Below are 20,667 nucleotides of genomic sequence, written 5' to 3'. Positions count from 1 at the left end.
GAGCTAGCGATGCCAGATTTGCAAATGAATCACTCCTTTGATCTAATTAGTCAAATGGGCTTGCAAAAAGACCAGGTCCCTCGTTTATCAACAATGCGTAGAAAAGTTTCTATATTTTGTCCTACGAATTAAATTCAGAATGTGTGTAAGTACAAAAAAAAGTCCATATTTATCAAACGTGTATACGCGGTTCTTAAGCACAACTGTAAGTAATCATTGTTGATGAAACCCACTTCTTAAGCAGTTCTTAAGCACCTTGCTCGTTTGCATTAAGAAATGCCTCAAATAAACCATATATGGTGACAATACCTCACTTTATAAATCACGTGAATGTATAATGTCCTCACCAAAATCATGGAAAACAAAGCGGTACCGACTGAGAAGCCATTGTGTGCTTTCACTAAACAGATCAGCGTACTCTTTGAAAACGCGTTCTCTGCACAGTGCATGGTTTGACACTATAGCTACATTTCAATTGACCTCCCAGCTGCACTGCAAAAAAACACTTATCTTACTATTTTCTTGTTTCTAGTTAAAATATCTAAACATTATTAAATCAAGATGCATTTACTATATAAGCAAAAGATATTTAGTCTTGTCTAGTATAGTCTAAAAAAACGGATAATTTAATTAATCTAAATTAAGTGCATTTTGCAAAATGCAAACAAGACAAAAAGTAGTATAAGCCTTTTTTTTTGCAGTGTCTTTTATTGCTTTTTACATCAATTATGCAAATTTCTAGCTTGAACTATACATTTATAAATTGAGTGTTAGCAATTAAAGGACACAGGAAACATGCAGCGGCACTTTCTTTTTGCAGTATCGCTATTCTACCACTAGATTATCTGCGTAAGCATGCTCAGAGTTGTGCGTATATTTACGCACATTCTTATGTTTAAGTACCAGTTGGTAGATCCCACACTTTGTGTGACACTGTTTTTGCACACTCATTATGCACACATCTGTGCGTACGCACTGTTGATAAATGAGGGCCCAGGGGTCTCATGTATAAATGTTGCGTACGCACATTTCTATGCCAATTTTGTGAGTACGCAACATTTATGCATGAAACCCCTGGGCCCTGGCTATTTTCCACACACGTATCTGGATTTATAAAAAATAAACTTGCCGTAAATATGTGCACACCGTACAGATGCTCTTTACTGTGCATACGCACTCTTTTTCCTGGAGTGAGAAAAGTAATGAAGTAAACAAGGATTTTAAACTCTGTTTTCATTTCGATATACACATTTCCATTTAATATTCCACTCTCTTTAAAGGAAAACTCCGACTTTTTGGGACTTTAGCTTATTCACAGTATCCCCCAGAGTTAGATAAGTCCATACATACCTTTTTTATTTCTGTGCGTTCTGTAAGTGTTATTTGACGCACCCACCGCTAGCCTAGCTAAGCACAAAGACTGGATGTAAATGGATACTGGTAGCATAGTAATCCCAATAAGTGACAAAATAATGCAAACATTTTCCTATTTAAATGTTGTGATCTGTATAGTCACAGCGTGTACAAATAACAAGGCTATATGAGACAGAGACCATTTTAATCGTATAAATACTGGGAACTATATTCTCACTAGGCGTAGGAGCACGGATAACGTTACTTGGGCGGAGTGATTAGCGCAGCACACGAGACCGTAAACAAAACAAACGTGACTAACTAGCTAGACGTGACTCGTGATCATGGCTTACTTTGGGGAATTGGCAGACTCAGAGGAATTTTACTGTGTATCAAACCAAGATCCAGAACCATATAGTTTTGAGCCAGAATACACAGACGAGGAGTTACAAACTTTGGAAGCTGTAACACGAAGGGAGAATCAGAAAGAACGCGGACTGGTGGTGTAAATGTGGAACATGCCAACCTATGCCGACAGAAACCGAGTGCCTTTGTTGTAATGAATGGGACCGGGTATTGCCATCAATGTCAAGGCTTGATGACAATCAAAATATTTGCGTCACTACCACGGAAGATTTCTCTGCCCTAGTAATACACCCGGCAGTTGTCTTTGTGACAAGATCAACTGGAAGAAACGCCCCATGCCGAGTGAACCTAATGGTCAGCTGGCCACCAAGTAAGTGATTTTGTTATAATGATCATTCATAGTTCAATGAAATTGTAGTATAGCCATTGCATACAGTGTCACAATAATAACAATAAAGGGGATGGATACACGGAGCCCCTATTCACGTAATAGTGTCACTACTAAGGTTATATTACATTAGAATGGCACTGTTACAGTATGGCTAATGTTAGTCATCTCAAAACATAACGGAACATTTACCGCAGCAACAGGTGATCCAATTTGTCCTGTCTTTATTATCGATGGGATGGCTGTATCCTTTAGCACACGTTTCATGGTCCGTGTGGCAACTTGCATTTTTTCAAAATAGTCGTCTACAGTAAAATGTTCAGAGGAAACGAAATACTTCGTGATGGTGTTTACAGGTGTGTTTGGATCTATTTCCAGAGCAAGTAACTTAGCCATCGATTCATCAGGTCAGCGTTTGTGGTTGGAATTCTATGAAACATCATAGTAATACCTGGTCTCCCCTGTTTATTGTCGCAGTTCTTTACAATACAGCGAACACCCATGATTGTACACTATAAATCTACTATCTAGTAATTGCTGACTATTACTCCAACTCTGAGCGAACTCTCTTCTCCTCACCACGGCGCGTTTTGGGTGCTGCGCTAATCACTCCGCCCAAGTAGCCACTCCACCCAAGTAACGTTATCTGTGCTCCTACGCCTAGTGAGAATATAGTTCCCAGTATTTATACGATTAAAAATGGTCTCTGTCTCATATAGCCTTGTTATTTGTACACGCTGTGACTATACAGATCACAACATGTAAATAGGAAAATGTTTGCATTATTTTGTCACTTATTGGGATTACTATGCTACCAGTATCCATTTACATCCAGTCTTTGTGCTAAGCTAGGCTAGCGGTGGGTGCGTCAAATAACACTTACAGAACGCACAGAAATAAAAAAGGTATGTATGGACTTATCTAACTCTGGGGGATACTGTGAATAAGCTAAAGTCCCAAAAAGTCGGAGTGTTCCTTTAATGGAGATAAGCACTGAAATTACATACAGTCATTACTCAGAAGTTAAACCAAAATTAGGCTGTATGAATTTAGACATATTTGTAGTTGATGCGCTTAATGCGCTTAATAACTCATTTTTGGGTCGACAGATTATAAAAACGTAGTTCTGGGTTTTTTAGCTTGTTTACTGTAAACCTTGTCACATAGCAGCTTTAAGGCATTTCTCAGTTTTTTGTTATAAGTCAGAAATGACAAGGAGGCAGCTTCCAGCAATATAAAGTCAATGGAGAGTGTTGGATTGTTTTCCTCCCGGAGGGCGTGGCTTTAAGATTATGACGAATGTCGCTCTGTCTCTATAGGCTTATCTGTTTCCACTAAAAATAGCTAAAAGATGTTCACCTTTTCAACAAAACTGCATTCATTTTAATTGATTTGAATTGTTAAAAACAACTGTAATAATATTTGGCCAGTGGAAAAGAATGAAGTCAAATATATAATAAAATAGGCTTATCTGAGAACTAAACAGTTTTGTTTTATGGATATTTTGAAATATTCTAAAACATTCTGGATGATTTTGGCAATACAAATTAATTTTGCACAAATGACATTTAGTCCATATCTCATATTTTCTTAACGTCTTGTACCTTTGACGTTAAATATGGTGTCACGTGGATCAGAGTATGCAAGGAAATTATATGCAGATGAGGTTATGCATAGTAAAACGAGGCGTTGTAAGCTCCATATATGGTTATTTCAGGTGAAGATGCATGTACACACAATCTTTCCCTGACTCGGATTTATAAAGGGATTTTCTTGCTTTTGTGTGTACGTACATTTTTAGGGTAAAATCTACGGAGAGATTTATACATGAGGCCCCAGAAAAGGTTTGTGATACAGTTGGATTCTTTCAGACAGTTCAGATGTACTGCAGTGGTTTCTCACACTGAAACAATAATGAGATATTTCATAAGACAGAAAACAAAAATAATGTTGGATATTTACCTACAATTAATTGTAGAATACAAATTTAGTTTTCAATAAAGTTGCAGCTCTTTATTGTGTGCAGCTTGTTAACAACTCTGTACAGCAGATAAAGAATATTTATATCCTTTTATTTGAAATACAAAAAAAAAAATATGGGCAAACTTTTTTGCTGCGTGCCTATGATCCAGTACTGATGAAGGGCTAAAAACTACCTACACACAGGTAATGCATTCTGGGAGTTCTTACACTCCAATTTATTGAATATCATATAGCTTTAAAACTGTCACTCACATTTTTTAACATAGACTTTATAGTGAATGATCCAAACTTAATTTTTTATAATTCATGAATGAAAACATTTTGTAAATTGATATTGATATACCGTTTACATGGTAATGCAATGTCTGATTTTAAAATGGGTTTTAATGGATGAATTTTGAGATTTTACGTTTTCAGTTGATAAATAATTTCTGATGATTTCTAAAATGTGATAGAGAAAAAGGCAATGAAGAAGTCTTTTTTTTAACAAAGGTCAGAACTCCTGTTATAATGAAGATATTTGAGGGTGCACTCTTGTCATAAATTAATCTATTACTTTTCCTACCTAATTTTTAACAAAAAACATTAGTAAAATATATATTCGGGAGTCTTAGACCTTTTTCTAACGATATATAGTTTGTCAATTTTAGATTAGATTTAACTGTAATATAGTGAAGTAAATGTAGGTGTCCCGTATACGGGATGGGGTGACAGTTAAAGGGTTAAAATTTTTAAACAGGTCAAACTTGCTTGCCTAGTTTAAATTACAGTTAAATTATTTGATTTTCCATTCATTTTAATTCTGCTTTCATGTAGAACATGCATTCTTTAGAGGCTCTTTTTAGTGTTATTACAAACCAAGGGGTCTTCTAAATTATTGTAGGCTACTGGGCAAGTTGGTGATAAGAATGTGATGAGAAATGCAGCACAATAAACGGGGACATTGTTGGTTTAAATGAAACTTTACATTTGAGATGCATTGAGTTGCATTGTTATATCAGTCACATGCTATGTATAGTTAAAAAAAATCAAACTGAGAAATGTTTAACAATAATCACACATTATTTTTTAACCAGTAAAAGTAGAGCGTAAACAGGTGCTATCAAGCCCAAAAATAACCAAAGGCACCTTAAAAGTAGTCCAGATAATTATGAAAAAGCTTTCTACGAGAAATAGAACCAAAGTCATTATACTTGGTAGTTATTCATTCATCTTTGTCATAAATCATCACAGAGGAGTCAGGGATGGTGTTTGTTGATAATAGAATATTGATGTTCAAGTAAAGATTTGAAATTGATTTTTTAGTCCTTAATAAACATTTTAAAGATCAGTAAGAATCTTCTAAACCCAGTATCCATTAATGTCATGAAAAAATAACTCCTTCCTTAAAATTGATCTGAAAACATATTAAAAAAAAATATCTAAAATGAAAGACATTATATCTCCTACTCCTCATTTTGTTTAGAGATACCTGAAACAAATAAAAAAGTTATTCCTAATCTGTTGTTTCTTTGTTGGGCTCGTATTTTCTTTCAGTCTTTGCTTTCTCCCTTCTGTCTTTCTCTGTACTTTTACTCCCACCCCCTCTTTCTCTCCCTTCTGAGTGAGGATGGATAGCTAGTAGAGAGACTGATAATGGAGAGCACTGATTAATTTGGCTAGACATAGAGATGTGTGGGACGTTTGTGTGTAAGTTCTAGATTGTGTTTGTTGTGTGGGTGTGTGTGTGCCAGCGAGAGTGAGATAGATATTGATCATCTGTTTTTCGTTTGGTGTAGATCAAGGCGTTCTTGTGCACAAGCGTATCCTGTGTTGATAAATCTGTGTTTGTGTCTCACAGAAATGCAGTATATTACCTGCCGAGCACAAAAGTGTTCAGAGGAGGGAAGGCAGTATCCATTCAGTGGCCGAATTGACACCAATTCACTTGTGGTGCAGGACCAATACATCTTCTTACAGGTACAGATGTGTGTGCGTTTCATAAAGTGCATAAGCGCTTGTGATTTAGATTGGTGTGGGATATACCAAAAAAGTGTGTGTGTGTGTGTGTGTGTGTGGCACGATAATCTCTGTCTGACTCTTTTTATAGCCCTCCTTTTATCTCTGTCAGTGGTGTGTAAGTGAGTGATAACCATTGAAACCAGCCTCTCCATCTTTAACAGCGGGCCAGGGGAGGACAGGATACGGTTTTGAGTGAGAATCCCAAACCTGGACCCTCCTCTGTCAATACAAGCGACTTTCTTTTGACTTTTGTAGCTTGAAGCTGTTGGATTTGAGTTGACAGAGAATAATGAGGTTATTGATTCAAAAAGCACAAGAGAACAAGAGACTGTCTGACACCCCACACCTCTCGCAGGAAAAACACAGTGTAGCACCATCCTCACCCTGTAAAAGTGGACACACACACACCGTTTCATTCTTTGGACATCCAAGCTCTATTGACACTGGATCGATCGAAGCATTAGAGCTTTAATGCACTATGTTTACAGCCTAATAGCTACAATCTACTTGATAAGAGTGTGTACAACATGTGCGTGTGTGTGGGTCAGGTCTTGCCAACATTCAATACATTTACATTGCTCTTTAAAAGTTATATTTCAGTCTGACCAAAACAACAGTTTGCTACCAAAATGCTTTTTCCCCCCAGATTGCATATATTTATATATTGCTTTTACAGTGTAAAAGTACAGCTCTAGCTCTTATTTTGGCAGAAAACTGTGGAAAACAGTTTTTGGTTAATTTTCACTGTTTCATTACTAATATAGTGAAATGTTTGTATGGCATACAGTGTGTTCCCAAATTCTCACACCACATGCAAAGATGGAGCTCACTGCATTTATTGTGAACCAAGCTGCTCTGAGAGACTCAAACAGTGGATCATGAGCAATGGAAAGCCTTCACACTCTGCCAACACATTACCATCCATTCAACTCTGACAGCCTGGTGGAAAATTAACCAAATCACAAAATCATCACTAGAATTAAACAGGTTCACCCCACTCTGGCACAACCCAGAATTCATGATACAGAATAAACCTCTTTATTTCCCCACATGGGCACAAAAAGGAATCACACATCTTCACCACTTATTTGAGAACCAACATTTCATGTCATTTAACACACTCACACAGAAATATGGGGTTGGGAGAGAACAATTCCTTCAATATCAACATCTTAGACTTCAGATTAAAGATAAAACCACACTTACCAACAATACATTACAACCTTCCCAGCTTATAGAAGAAATTTTGAAAATTAATAACTTCAAAAAATTAACCTCCCAACTATATACATTGATTTCCAACCAAAACACAACAATAACACTCCCAACAACCAAGTAGGAAACCGACCTGGCCGTCTCTTCCAACCCTGAGTACTGGGAACAAATCTGTAAGAATACATTTTCCATGACCGATAACACAAACCTGCATAGCCTGCTTATACAATATAAAGTCAATCATAGAACTCATATCACCCAAAGTAAAATGTTCAAAATGGGCCTACACAACACCGATATCTGTTCACAATGCACTTTAGGCAGCACTGACGACTATTTGCATGCCATGTAGCATTGCCAACCAGTTCACTCTTTTTGGATTACAGTCACTGAGACACTGTCCACTATCCTGAGCCACAGAATCCCATCATCACCAACACTTTGTCTCATAGGCGACTTTTCCGAAATCCATATCCTGCAAAAATACAGGAATCCGTTGCTCATCTCTCTAGCTGTCGCTAAGAAAGTAGTTCTCCAAAACTAGAAATCAAAAAAATCTTGCCACATCAAACACTGGACAAATTTAATCTCAGAATACATTTCAATGGAAAAACACAATGCACACAGAGGGAAGCAATCATCAGCCTTTGAAGACACCTGGTCCCCATGTTTGACATTTCTTAATACATTTCTTAATACCACTAGGGTGACCACCTGCTAATAAGCCCAATGGGGGACAAGGGGTATGTTTCTGAGGGACAATGTGGGACACTGCCTTGCGCAGCGGTGCCCCCACCCCATGGGCAGACTCACTGATAGTGGTTTACCCATGTCTAGCACATACCACCTTACATGGTATATTAATAATGTCCTTTTCCCCTAAACATGTGTAATTGCTTATGTATGCTCATGACAGAATTGACAGATGCACTTCCACTTACGATTTACTTTAGCTATTTTATTTTATTAATTTTTAATTACAATTTATTCACTTTAAATAAATTATAATATAAAATTATAGGGTCAAAATGAATTGTAGTTGCTCAACACCACAGGAATAGTTAAAAAAAAGTCTAAACTCACAACTCCAGAGGTTCACGGAACGAGAAGGGGGAGAGAGGATGGTGAACTTGCATGTTAGTAAAGGCAGGCGCATGAAAAAAGTTTGAAACAGGACACACCTTCTGTTTTTTAATTGATGATGGCGGTGCCTCATTTTCTCCATTTTTCGAATCGTAAAGCGTGCATCTAAAAGTTCCTTCCCAGTGTGTCTGGTATAGACATGCGTGCGCTGTCATGACAACAACGAAAAAGTTGACAACAACCTAGTCAGCAGTTCAACTGAGGGCAGGCGCGGATATACTGGTGGCCCACCCAATCAGATTAATAAAAACAATTTATTTTTTTAATTTTAATAATAACGAATTAATAAATAATTTAGAGTATAAATAAATTAAATGCATTTAAGGTGAGATTACTAGCCTACATTTTATTTAATTAAACGCATTTATGGTGAGATTTTTATACTTTCATGTCAATCTGTGTTCATTTTAACCACGAACCATGCACTGTCAGCCTGTCACTTTAATTCAGCGCGTGCAGCACATCAGAAATAGACTCGGTGCGGAAACGATCTCTGCACTGCACCGCACATGGAACAGATCGCCGGACCGCATCCGCGCACAGTGTGAAAGCTCTATAATACGGAGCCCGGGAATCAGGTGCATAAGATTAAAAAACCAGAGGCCCCTCCCTATATTCACCAGGCCCACTAATGACGTTCTGTATCCGCCACTGACTGAGGGGTGGGTGTGTCAACAGTAGTGTGCTGAACTGTCAAGTACTGTTCTTTTGGCTGCCTGGGAATCGACGATATAGAGCGACCAACTGTTTTTAAGCAAGCATTGATTATGCGTGACACAGTCTCAATTTGTGGGACGCATGAATTGGGCTTCAAACGCTGTGCGCGCACGCGCTACGCGGGACGGGTGGTCACCCTAAATACCACACAAACATAATTACAAGCCAAATGCACATTACCAGATATATACCTCACTATTTTCGTTATGTAAGTTTATATATTCTTTCTTTTCACTTTTGCTTTTGCCCTGGCAGCTATCAGTTCATACATACACATAGGCATACAGTATCCACACCTATGCATAACATGTTTCCATATTTTTTCTAACATCCACCAGGGCTGTTTTTGTTATGTTGTTACAGTAGATTAATGGAATTAGTTAATGCATTTTCATTGTACTGCTTTGTTATGTTATGTTATATGTTATGTTATGTTATGTTATGTTATGTTATGTTATATTAAAAATTAAATTTAAAAAAAGCAATGGAAAGCCTTTATAATAGACAAGCAAACATGAGTTTTGATGGGTGTGAAGTGCTGATCTGTTGTAAATTCTTGTAACTGCGCTTTCTCTAACTTTTGTGTGTGTTTGTGTGTGTGAATCAGTTAACCACAGCAGGAAGAACTACATACTTTGTGTCCTATCAGCGAGGGCCCTTCAGGACCATACAGCTCCCTAAATACTGTCTGCCCAAAGTAAGATACATGACACCGCACTAGCTGTCACAAATAAGTTGTCAGATGAAATGTATGTGGCTCTAACAGCTGTTCTCCGTGCAGGACATGCACATTGTCAGTACAGATGAGGGGCAAGTGCTGGCAGCAGTGCAGGAGTGGAACGAAAATGACACCTACAGTCTGTACATCTCTGACACCCCTGGGGTCTACTTCACTCGCTCGCTCCCAAACCTCCGTACCTCCCGCGGTCTCGCAGGAAACCTCATTGTGGATGTCTACAAGGTCTGCTAATATGATTGTATGGCCTGATGGTGCTCGCCAATTAAGTTTAAGAAGTCTACCTTCTTGAATGTTCACAAATACATGTTGTGTGCAATTAGGAAAACTTTGGTAATTAGTATGGCTTTCTCCAGGAATGTTTGAAAGTAGAACAGGGAACAGTGCAATGCATCACAAAACAGCAGTGTTTGAAGTTATGCTACTAACACTTAGAATGCAAAGAGAAGTAAATCTGATAATGAAAGCAACTGAAAACATCCAGAAAATGAAGTGTAAGCAAAAATGCAAAGAGAAATGAAGCTTATCTGCAATAATGTAAAACCTGATATCCTTTCGGTCCCCTCTTTTCCATCGCTTCTAGGTAAAGAACACAAATGTAATTTTTTTTGTTATGATAATCTGTATAATAGTAATAATAATGATACATTAGTAAATAATCAATAAAAAAAATATTTTTATTATTATTAATAATAATAATAATAATTTATTATGAACACACAAAAACAAGGAATTTAAAGTTTTTGAGTTCAGATCACTTTTGTCTTGTAAAGGTGGCGGGTGTCAGTGGACTGATCATAGCCAATAAGAAAGAAGACGCACAGATGACAACGTATATATCCTACAACAAAGGCCAGACATGGAGCTTACTACAGCCTCCGACAAAAGACACCACAGGACATGACATCAACTGCAACCTGGTGAGAGCCACTGGAATGAACTCAACCAGATATTTGTATTCCTACTAATCATGAGGACATTGCCAAAAAGGCATAGATCACCAACATCAAAGTAGGTGAAATATTATTTAATATAAAACCGCTATTAATAATGTTGATCCTATTACAGTGACACACCCACTTCAACCACAGCCCCGCCCACTTTTCTTGAAAACAAGCACTCCATCAGTGCCAGTCACATCCACTATATACATTACATTACATTACATTCAGATGCACCTTGTTATCTATTGTCAGACAAAAACAAGACATTAAAATGACACTTTTTGTTTGATGCATTTCTACAGTGGAGCCCTGCAGAGAGGAACTCCTTTAGTCTCACAGTGAAATGAGGGTGAACCGCCAGCTACAAAACAATAGCTCTGAATTCAGTGCTTTCTGATGGTTTGATTAAGACACAGTACCTTCTCTGTATCTATGTAATGACTTTCACTGATGTTTTACACTGTTCTGGAAGATTGCTGATTTCAATTAAAACATACATTGAACAACTGGAGTCATTTATCAACAGATCTCAGAAAGTCTTAACTACTTTTTTTTCCGCGGCACCAAAAGACAGTGCGATTAGTGTTTGCACACGTGTTGACATTCTTAAGAGAGACGAGATGAAACAAGTTAGGTTTTTTTTCCACTCCTTGTGCTTTGGGTATTTTGGGACTTATTACCAACTTTAAACAACCATTGGTACAAGAATTCAGATGCTTGTACACACAGAACAAAAGTTTGCTGCCTAATTGCATATGCAATTAGTTTTGAATCACTTGGTGGTTGATTGCATTTAACTGTACTGATTTTTGACACTGTATTGACACTGAATTCTAATTGCTATAATTACATTATGATTTTCTGAAGCTCTGAAATCAAAGATTAGATTTTTTCGTTTTCAAAAAATTGGGTCACACTAATTGTAAGGGATACTAAAAATACGGACAAAAGCCGCAGAGATCCGAAGCAGATTCATTTGCACGGCTTTTGAAAACTGATGCTACAGTCGGCTGATGTAGAGGAGATTATGTAGATAGATGTAAATGTATTGAAATATAATTTAATACTGTGTAATGTTCTCATTTTCAGCCGTCGTGCTCCCTGCACCTTCACCTGCAGATGTCTGAAAACCCCTACACACCTGACACAATCTCCACCAAACACTACGCTCCAGGGATTATAGTGGCCACAGGTGTGTGTGTGTGTGTGTTTAACTGTGCCACTTCTTTATCGTTTTTATGCTTGTGGCGTCTTTAGTCCCCCAGGAGTTTCTGATAAATTAGAGTGAAGAATGGATATAAATGTGCATGCTTTTAAATGCAGATGGATTTTGAGTGGCCAAATCACGGCTTTCAAGTTGTTAAATCTTGTTTTTCAGCTGCAGAGTTTGGCATGATTGGAACAAAAACTCATTTCACTCTGTTCTTTTGCTTGTCAGACTCATTATAAAGTTATCTTCAAAACTCAAGCCCAAATAGCTTCCTGCATGAGACTAGATAAATGCACGCTCAAAAAGTTAGCCATGCAGAGCACGCAAAAAATATGACCGCTGTCTTCCACATTCATAATTGCCTGTCATGTCCGACAGCTGTTCCGCAATCACTTTCCCTTGCTCAGAGTGTATAAATATGGGATTTGAAAAATATGTTTTTTTCTTGTCGCTGACAGCAGCTTTACCAAACGTTCTTCATCAGGCATCATGATGATTGTGGTCTTTGAGGGCACTCGTATACACCAGACAATGTGCACCAGGAATTTATCAGGAAATCATAGATGATAGATTAGGAATTATTTTGCTGTACCGTAGCAAAATATAAATACACAATTGTGATAACCTACATGACTTAAAGGGTTAGTTCATACAAAAATTAAAATTTAGTTTTACTACCCCCGAGGCATCCTGGGTGTATATGACTTTTTTACTGTATATGAATCCAGTCGGAGTTATATAAAAAATTGTCTTGGCTATTCCAAGCTCTATTGTTGCAGTCAGCTGGGGTGTTGCAGTGCTTCAGTCCAAAAGAAGTGAAATAAAAAGCACCCATTCATAAACAAAGTGTCTCACACGACTCCGGGGGGTGAAAAAAAGGCCTCCTGTAGCGAATCGATGCTTTTTTGTAAGAAAAATATCCATATTCAAAACGTAATAATCACTTTAATGTAGCTTGCGCTCTCTGTTGTAAAAGGAAGCAGTTCCGGGCAGATGGCGTATGAGGTCAGCTTTCCACATGCACCACTCAGAAGTGATGCATGTGGAAACGCAGCGGAGAGATCAAAACAAAACAACAGTCACTAATTCGAAGTACAAAACAAGGATTTGTAAAGAAGAATTTCAGAGGATTTCGATATGAGCCAAGAGGAGACTGGTTTTCCTTTGCTAAAGTAAGGAAACTTTGCTTCTTTTGATCCTGTAAAAAAAACTTTGGTTTTCACGTGACTCACCTCAGTGCTGACTTCCATATGTCACGCTCCCGGAGCTGCTTCTGTGTACAACTGTTGGCGCAAGCTACATTAAAGTGATCTTTTTGAATATGGATATTTTTCTTACACAAATGTATTGATTCACTATAGGAGGCCTTTGTTCACCCCTCGGAGCCATGTGAGACACATTTTTTTATGGATGGGTGCTTTTTACTTCACTTCTTTTGGACTGAAGCAATGCAACACCCGCTGACTTCAATGATAGAGCTTGGAATAGCCAGGACAATCTTTTTATTTTTATATAACTCTGACTGGATTCGTCTGAAAGAAAAAAAGTCGTATACACCTAAGATGCCTCTGGGGTGAGTAGTGAGTAGTTCACTTTTTGGGTGAACTAACCCTTTAAATATGGTCTCGTAGACCAGGGGGTTTCAAACAGGACCCACTTAATTAATTGATTAATATAAATGCAAGAACACCCTATGGGGGCTGCAAAGGTGGTACAAATTTTATTTCTTTTTTTTCAAATAAAATAATAATGAAATACATCATTTTTTTTTTTTTTTTTTTTTTTACCAAAGTTTATAATTCTATCATTTCATTTTGCTGTCTAAAGACTGGTCCTAAATCTGAGATTACTAGTGATTGTTTTATAATTTTGTTTTAAAGGACTCGTGAGCTATTCTGTTCTTTATTTCAGATAGGCTGTAAAATTTATAGACACAGTTTGCTTTGGTACATTGATGGTATAAAATGGTATAATTTTTTTTTTCAATGAATTACTGATTAAATGTGTGATCTAATAGATCTAATAGTAAAATCTAATAGTACCTCTTTTTTCTTTTTTTCTCTTTTTTAACCAGCATGGATTATTTTCAGTTTTATTCTATTGTAATAAACTGTGATAGAATCAAATCTCATCCACCAATATATCTCCAGCATAAACAATAATAATCTGTCTGTGAGAGTTACAGTACTGTTTTCTCTCTCAGGAAACATTGGGCCGGAGCTTTCCTTCTCTAATACAGGAATGTTCATCTCCTCTGATGCCGGCAACACATGGAGACAGGTAAACCTCTTACCTGCTCACATCTTGTTAAGCATGGACTGTAGTGTAGTTTTAGGATTAGGTTTAGTTCACTTTCAGCATAAAAAATTACAGAACATGTACTTACCCCCATGTCATCCAAGATGTTCAATTCCTATACAGAAATGTATATACTTTTTAACAACAAATGCTCGTCTTACACTAGTTTGACTAGTATGGTTTCCTAAAATATATATATATTTTTGACTGAAAAAATAATATCATGAACATCTTGGATGACACGGGGCTGACTAAATGATCAGGAAATGTTTATTCTGGAAGTGAACAAATCATTTAAGATTGCAAGCACCTTGTTCCTGATCACTACTCAAAAGAAATGAAACTAAAATAAACATGAGAAACACAAAGGGACAGGATGCCAAAGTACCTTGTAGGTTTTTGACTCTGTAAACACTTTTTAGATTTTTGAGGAGGAGCACAGTGTCTGGTTTTTGGACCATGGAGGGGCTTTATTAGCTGTTACACAATCTGCTGTACCAACACGGCATTTATGGTAAGACAAAATGCTTTTTTTTCTCCTTAAAAACGCATATTCATAAATGCAACGCCTTACAGATTTTATTGAATAATATCAACCCACAAATCTGATTTGTGATGCAGTTTGGAATCAATATTACATTGCATTCATCCATTTAGTTCAGAGGAGAACTAGTCCCCTGACTGAGTCTGGTTTCTCACAAGATTTGTTTTTTATTTGTGTCACCTTGGCACTTTTGCCTTTTGCTTGATTAGTATTGGTTTAAAAGACAAATAATATACAAACATAGTTTACAGTAGATTTAATAGAACTAACACAGATAAGAACAAAACGTGAACTGAACTGAGCTAAATAATGCCACTTTTGTCTTCTGTAGAGATGCTTTATAGCTAAAACAAATCTGTTTATGTTAAAAATTTATGTATGTATTTTACAACACTGACACTTATTAAATTGAACTGAATCACCATTTACTTACTCGAGCTGAATAACTATGCTACACTTGAGCAGAGCTGCCTATCACTGAATTGAACTTTTACCCAGATATTTTTAAAGGTTGCATTATTGATTTGTTTAGTTTTGCTTTTGTAATACTATGAAGCAATATCTGTTGTTTAAAGTGCTTTAAAAATAAAGGTGACTTGACTTGACACATTATATGTATATAAAACATAACAGAATAGATTATGCATGTTTGAGTTCACTGCAGTTTATCTCTAACTTTTTGGATATTTTTTATTCAGCCTAAGTTTTTGAAGTTCCCTCATGCTTAAACGTCAGCTTTGATTTGAGGACTGGCAGATATAAACAGCAGGTAATAGGTCTTATCATATCAAACATTTGGAATCCTTCCAGCGAAAGTGCCTGTCATGGCTTTGTAGTGCAGGTGGCTGTGTTTGCCAGGGCTTTTGTGCAAATGTTGGGGGGGTTAAGGTTTGAAGCAGAGGTGGGATTCGGTGGGCTTCTGTTCACATGTTGTTCCTGCCACGTCACACACACGGCTTTGATATGCTAAGCTCTGAAATGTTGTCAGGATCAATTAGGCTGCGGAAGATAATTTGTATCCTCCTGTGGGTTGCTGTTAGAACAGGAGTCAGATGTGTGTGCGGGTGCTCAGCCATCAATTCTGGTGACTTTGACCCATATCTACAAAAACAGAAACACCAAACCAGAAATTCTTAGCTCTCTGCATGAAGAGATTCCATGAAGAGACTGTTATGTCCGTTACAAACAATAATACAGAGAACGGTAAGCTTTAAAAAGCATCGTGAAGACTACTTTAAAAGTGCTAACCAAAAGTGCTAAAATATGCTAACCAAGGCTGTATTTATTTGATCAAAATAAGGTAAATGATCCTTCAGAATTCATACTTTATCCTTTAGAAATTATTCTAATATGCTGATTTGGTGCCATAGAAAGAAGAAAATCTAAAAAAAAAAAAAATAATGCAAAGAACAGAAAGAAAGTAGAATAAAAGGGATGCAACAAAAGAACAATGATATGCAAAATAGTCTGAATGTGTAATAAGACATAATATGCATTTTACATGACTAATAATGATTAGAGGATAATGTAAACACCAGTGGGGTATGGTGAATAATTTTGTCTTGATATTTTTCAATGAGCATATATTAGATTTGATTTTAATGTAATTATGCAGATGTAGCCCACATTAAATGTTAATGCAGGGACTCCACAGTGACTTGTTTCTGTGGATCTGCTAAATATTCTCAGATGACTGAACAAATGCATCTTCTATTTTTATGTCTTTGTCAAATGTGCACTGTACAGGATATTAATCAGAAAATGAACCTAATGTGCTTTGGCAGTGAAATGATTTGTGAAATCTATGTGTGTCTAGGATTAGTTTGGATGAAGGCCGGCAGTGGGACAAACTCAGCTTTTCGTCTACACCCCTATTTGTTGACGGGGTTTTGATGACTCCAGAGAATGAGAATCGCATCATAACGTAAGAATCATTTCACCTCATCTTCTCAGCCACACTGATGCAAATGGTCCAGGAGGTGTCAGTAATGAACCTTCACTTACTGGGATCATTATTATCACATTAAATATTTTTATTTTCATGTCTGCATGCCTGGACTATGATCCTCACACTTAGTTGTACTGATAGCACTGACACTTCCTTCTCGGATTTGCCATAGCAATATGTGTCCTTTAAGACTCTTTGATCCATTAGCATTTGTAAAGAATGTTAAAGCAAACCGATCCTGTTGTGCTTAAGCATCTCTATCCTTCTAGATTCTTCGGGCACTTTAGTTACCACTCTGACTGGCAGCTGATAAAGATTGACTACAGCTCCCTGTTTGGGCGGAAATGCACAGACGGAGACTTTCAGACATGGCACCTGCATAACAAGGTTGTCACCTCACATTTATCAGCACGCCTTACTGTTCGGTCTCAACAGCAAAGCACTAATTCACTCACTCAACATTCAACATGAGTTTCTTTTGCCACTGAATTCGCTAGTAATTAGGGCGGCACAGGAGATTATTTTCACCTCTGGGGAAACATGCCCGAGCAGAATGGAAATTAATGGAGTCGTAATGGATTTTGCAACATATCTCAGCACATAATATTGGTGACATGTTGTCCGTCGGCCTTGACTTGTGGTTTTACGGAGTTTTAGAGTCAGCATGTATTGCATGTCAAATCTGTTTCCTGGGAAGCAGAATATGTTTTCTACAATTCATAATAACTACTTTATCTATCCTTTAGCTAAGCAGAAGTAACTGGAAAACTGAGTTTTTGGGGGGGAAACGTCCGTACTTGAATTCTTGTCACTATTCTCATGGAATTTAAACTGTTGCAGTGGTTGTTTTTATTCTGGGGGTTAACACAAAAGCTATTTTGACAGAGAAGACTGCCAAGAGTGGAAAACCACATAAAAAAAAAAAAATCGTGTTTTGGCTAGTTTTGAATAGTAATTGACACTTTGCTGGGAGTTTGATTGACAGGCGATCTGACCAATCATAACGCCAAATCTGCCATTTTGTCTGATGAACAAACCAGATAGGAGCAAAGATTAAAGGGTTAGTTACCCAAAAATGAAAATTAGCCTGTGATTTAGTTTTGGTAGCAGGGGAGAGAGGCTATTTCTGGAGGTGGAGTCACCTTGATAGAGGAAGATTTCTGTTTAATGTGAGAATGGAAATCCAACATAATTATAGTGAAGGAAAAGACCACAGTAAATGTGTTTTACAAAAAGGCAATTTTATTCTGATGCCATTTTCTGCCATAATTTCAAGGCTGTTAAGAATATCATTTTACATTCATTGTAATATATTTGCGATTTCTTAAATGGCTTTCTTCTTTCAGAGTTGAAATAGTAAAAATTGGCTATTCCATTGCAGTGGGCGGGGTGGGGGGTTTTGTTCAGTAGTCCAAAATATGTCAAATAAAGTGTGCGCATCCATAATAAAATGTACCTCACATGTTTCTGGGGGTGAAAAAAGACCTCCTGCAAAGAATCCATGCGTTTTTGTAAGAAAAATATCCATATTTCAAATGTAATAAACACTTCTCTCTCATTTCATCTAATGTAACTAGTACGCGGAAGCCATTCTGGCAGATGACGTAGGATGCTGGCATTGTGTGATTAGTGACGAACGCGGAATCAAGGATTTGTAAAGAAAAATTTCGGAGGATTTCGATATAAACCAAAAGGAACGTATGGAAATTTTGCTTCCTTTGCTCCTGTTAACAAACTCACGAGACTAGCATATCTCAGAGGCGCGCACAACACATACATCCTACATCATCCGCTGGAACGGCTTCAGCATATAACAGATAGCGGAGGTGAGAGAAAAGTGTTTATTACATTTGAAATATGGATATTTTGCAATAACAGAGCTTGGAAGAACCAGGACAATTTTGAATATAACTCCGATTGGATTCGTCTGAAAGAAAAAATTCATATACACATAGGATGCCTCGAGGGTGAGTAAATCACAGGCTAATTATTTACTTTTTTGGGTGAACTAACCCTTTAACATTGATAGATTTGAACTTTGCAAAATGGTGTGTACTGACGTCTTTCTGCAGTTCAAACAAGACATCTTCTGGTGTTCATTTATGTTTATTTTATGCTATAACTATTAAAGAGGAAGAGAAGATCGATTCACATGCTGCTTGAACTGAGGTGCTACAGTGATTTGTCACGACACATTAAAGAGCCACAAAACGGTATTTATTGATTACATTTCTTTCAAAAATGACCATTTGAAAGTTGAGACTGTGTTTCATACCAGAAGTAACCTGCTCTGTCTTGTCTGTCAACTCATTGTCATTTGCCTCTTTGCGCTTTTTCACTGCGTGAGAACATGATATGTGGCTTCTTGGACATAGCAACAGTAACTAAGGGGGCAGGTCTTTGCAAAGAATTTTCAAAGGTTTTGTTTTGCAGACCAGGCAACCCTGCTTCCTGTGTGTATTTGTGAATATAGAAGTATTCATGTGCACATCTTACAGCACAACACTTTTCCCATATTCTACATTAAATGTATATCTACATTTACTGTAATGGCTTGAATAACAATAAATAATTTTTATTTTTTAAATAAATGTTTGACAGCCTGATTCCAAGCAACATTGTTATTGGTAAATAAAACTAATAAATCTAATTTTGTTAATCAAAAATAATATTAGCTGCAATAAAATAAAATATAATGAACTGTAAACCTGAAAGTCATAAACCTAAAAAACCTAATGGAATAAAGAAATGTTACTGAAACAAAAGTAGTAAAATTACTAAAACTGAAAAAAAAAAAAAAAATTAAGGCTAAATCGAAACTAAATCGAAAAATAAATAAATAACGGTGACATTTTAGTATAAGGACCAATTCTCACTTTTAACTAGTTGCTTATTAGCATGCCTATTATAAAGCACATATTCTGCATGACCATATTCTATATCCCTAACCCTACCTAATACCTGAACTTAACAACTACCTTACTTGTAATAAGCAGCAAATTAGGAGTTTATTGGGCCAAAGATGTAATTAATGGTTTGCCAATTGTGAGATTTGAACCTTAAAATAAAGTGTGGCCAAAAAAACTGAATAAAACTAAGTAATAAAAAAAAAAAATATATATATATATATGTATATGTATATAGAATAAAAGCTACATTTATAAATACTTATAAATGTTATAATAGTATACTAGTGCTGTATTAACACTGTTCCATGTGACTTTGACTGAAGTTATTTAACTAAGTATTTATGTGCATTTCAGGGCGAGGTGTGTGTGATGGGAGAGAGACAGGTGTATATGAAAAGGAAGCCTGGCACACGCTGCACTCTGGGTCGGGAATATTCTCGTGTTGTTTCAGCTGAGCCCTGCATCTGCACCCTCTATGACTTTGAGTGGTGAGTCACACACATGCATAAGCATACGTGCACACACACGGAAACGCAGAGCAGCTGCTTTTCCAATGGAGGAAATGAGTGACAGTAACTCTTGCGGATCAAAGGACTCAGTGTTGCATGCAGAGAACAAAAGCTGCAGGGATCCAACCAATTATACAGATTAATTAAGTGGCATTTGAATGTAAAAAAAAAAGGTTTTTCCCTTCATTTGTCAGGGTTTTCTTTTGTTTTTTCAGAGCAGTTTATGATACTGTTGCAGTCGCTTGCCCTTGTGGCGGCAAGGTAAAAACCTGGTTTTACATCAGTTTTACATCAGTCTGCCGTAATCATATCGCTATACTGATGGAGATGTCTTTACAATCCCACCCCAATGCACACGGAGACACACTCCTGTACTGATCATAACGACGACATAAATCTCCCT

At 37.0% G+C, this 20,667-nt stretch overlaps 2 protein-coding genes across 4 annotated transcripts in view; both read left to right on the top strand.

The window, feature by feature from the left end:
- The window catches only part of slc16a9a (solute carrier family 16 member 9a), a 164,587-nt gene extending 146,611 nt beyond the window's left edge, over nucleotides 1–17,976 (top strand). For both annotated transcript variants that reach the window (XM_059520174.1, XM_059520173.1), the window contains one exon: nucleotides 17,964–17,976. The gene's annotated coding sequence lies outside the window, so the exon portion shown is untranslated. The remainder of the gene's footprint in view (nucleotides 1–17,963) is intronic.
- The window catches only part of sorcs3b (sortilin related VPS10 domain containing receptor 3b), a 61,669-nt gene that overhangs the window by 26,893 nt on the left and 14,109 nt on the right, over nucleotides 1–20,667 (top strand). For both annotated transcript variants that reach the window (XR_009425000.1, XM_059520172.1), the window contains exons 7-16: nucleotides 5,931–6,049; nucleotides 9,774–9,863; nucleotides 9,948–10,127; nucleotides 10,676–10,822; nucleotides 11,936–12,038; nucleotides 14,260–14,336; nucleotides 14,777–14,868; nucleotides 16,715–16,822; nucleotides 17,116–17,233; nucleotides 20,110–20,243. Coding sequence is in view for 1 of the 2 variants with exons in the window: in XM_059520172.1 (XP_059376155.1) it covers nucleotides 5,931–6,049; nucleotides 9,774–9,863; nucleotides 9,948–10,127; nucleotides 10,676–10,822; nucleotides 11,936–12,038; nucleotides 14,260–14,336; nucleotides 14,777–14,868; nucleotides 16,715–16,822; nucleotides 17,116–17,233; nucleotides 20,110–20,243 (1,168 nt within the window). In the remaining variant the exon portion in view is untranslated. The remainder of the gene's footprint in view (nucleotides 1–5,930; nucleotides 6,050–9,773; nucleotides 9,864–9,947; nucleotides 10,128–10,675; nucleotides 10,823–11,935; nucleotides 12,039–14,259; nucleotides 14,337–14,776; nucleotides 14,869–16,714; nucleotides 16,823–17,115; nucleotides 17,234–20,109; nucleotides 20,244–20,667) is intronic.

Source organism: Carassius carassius, chromosome 32 (assembly GCF_963082965.1).
Source record: "Carassius carassius chromosome 32, fCarCar2.1, whole genome shotgun sequence".
Classification (NCBI taxonomy): domain Eukaryota; kingdom Metazoa; phylum Chordata; class Actinopteri; order Cypriniformes; family Cyprinidae; genus Carassius; species Carassius carassius.
This window is presented reverse-complemented; position numbering and strand designations above follow the sequence as displayed.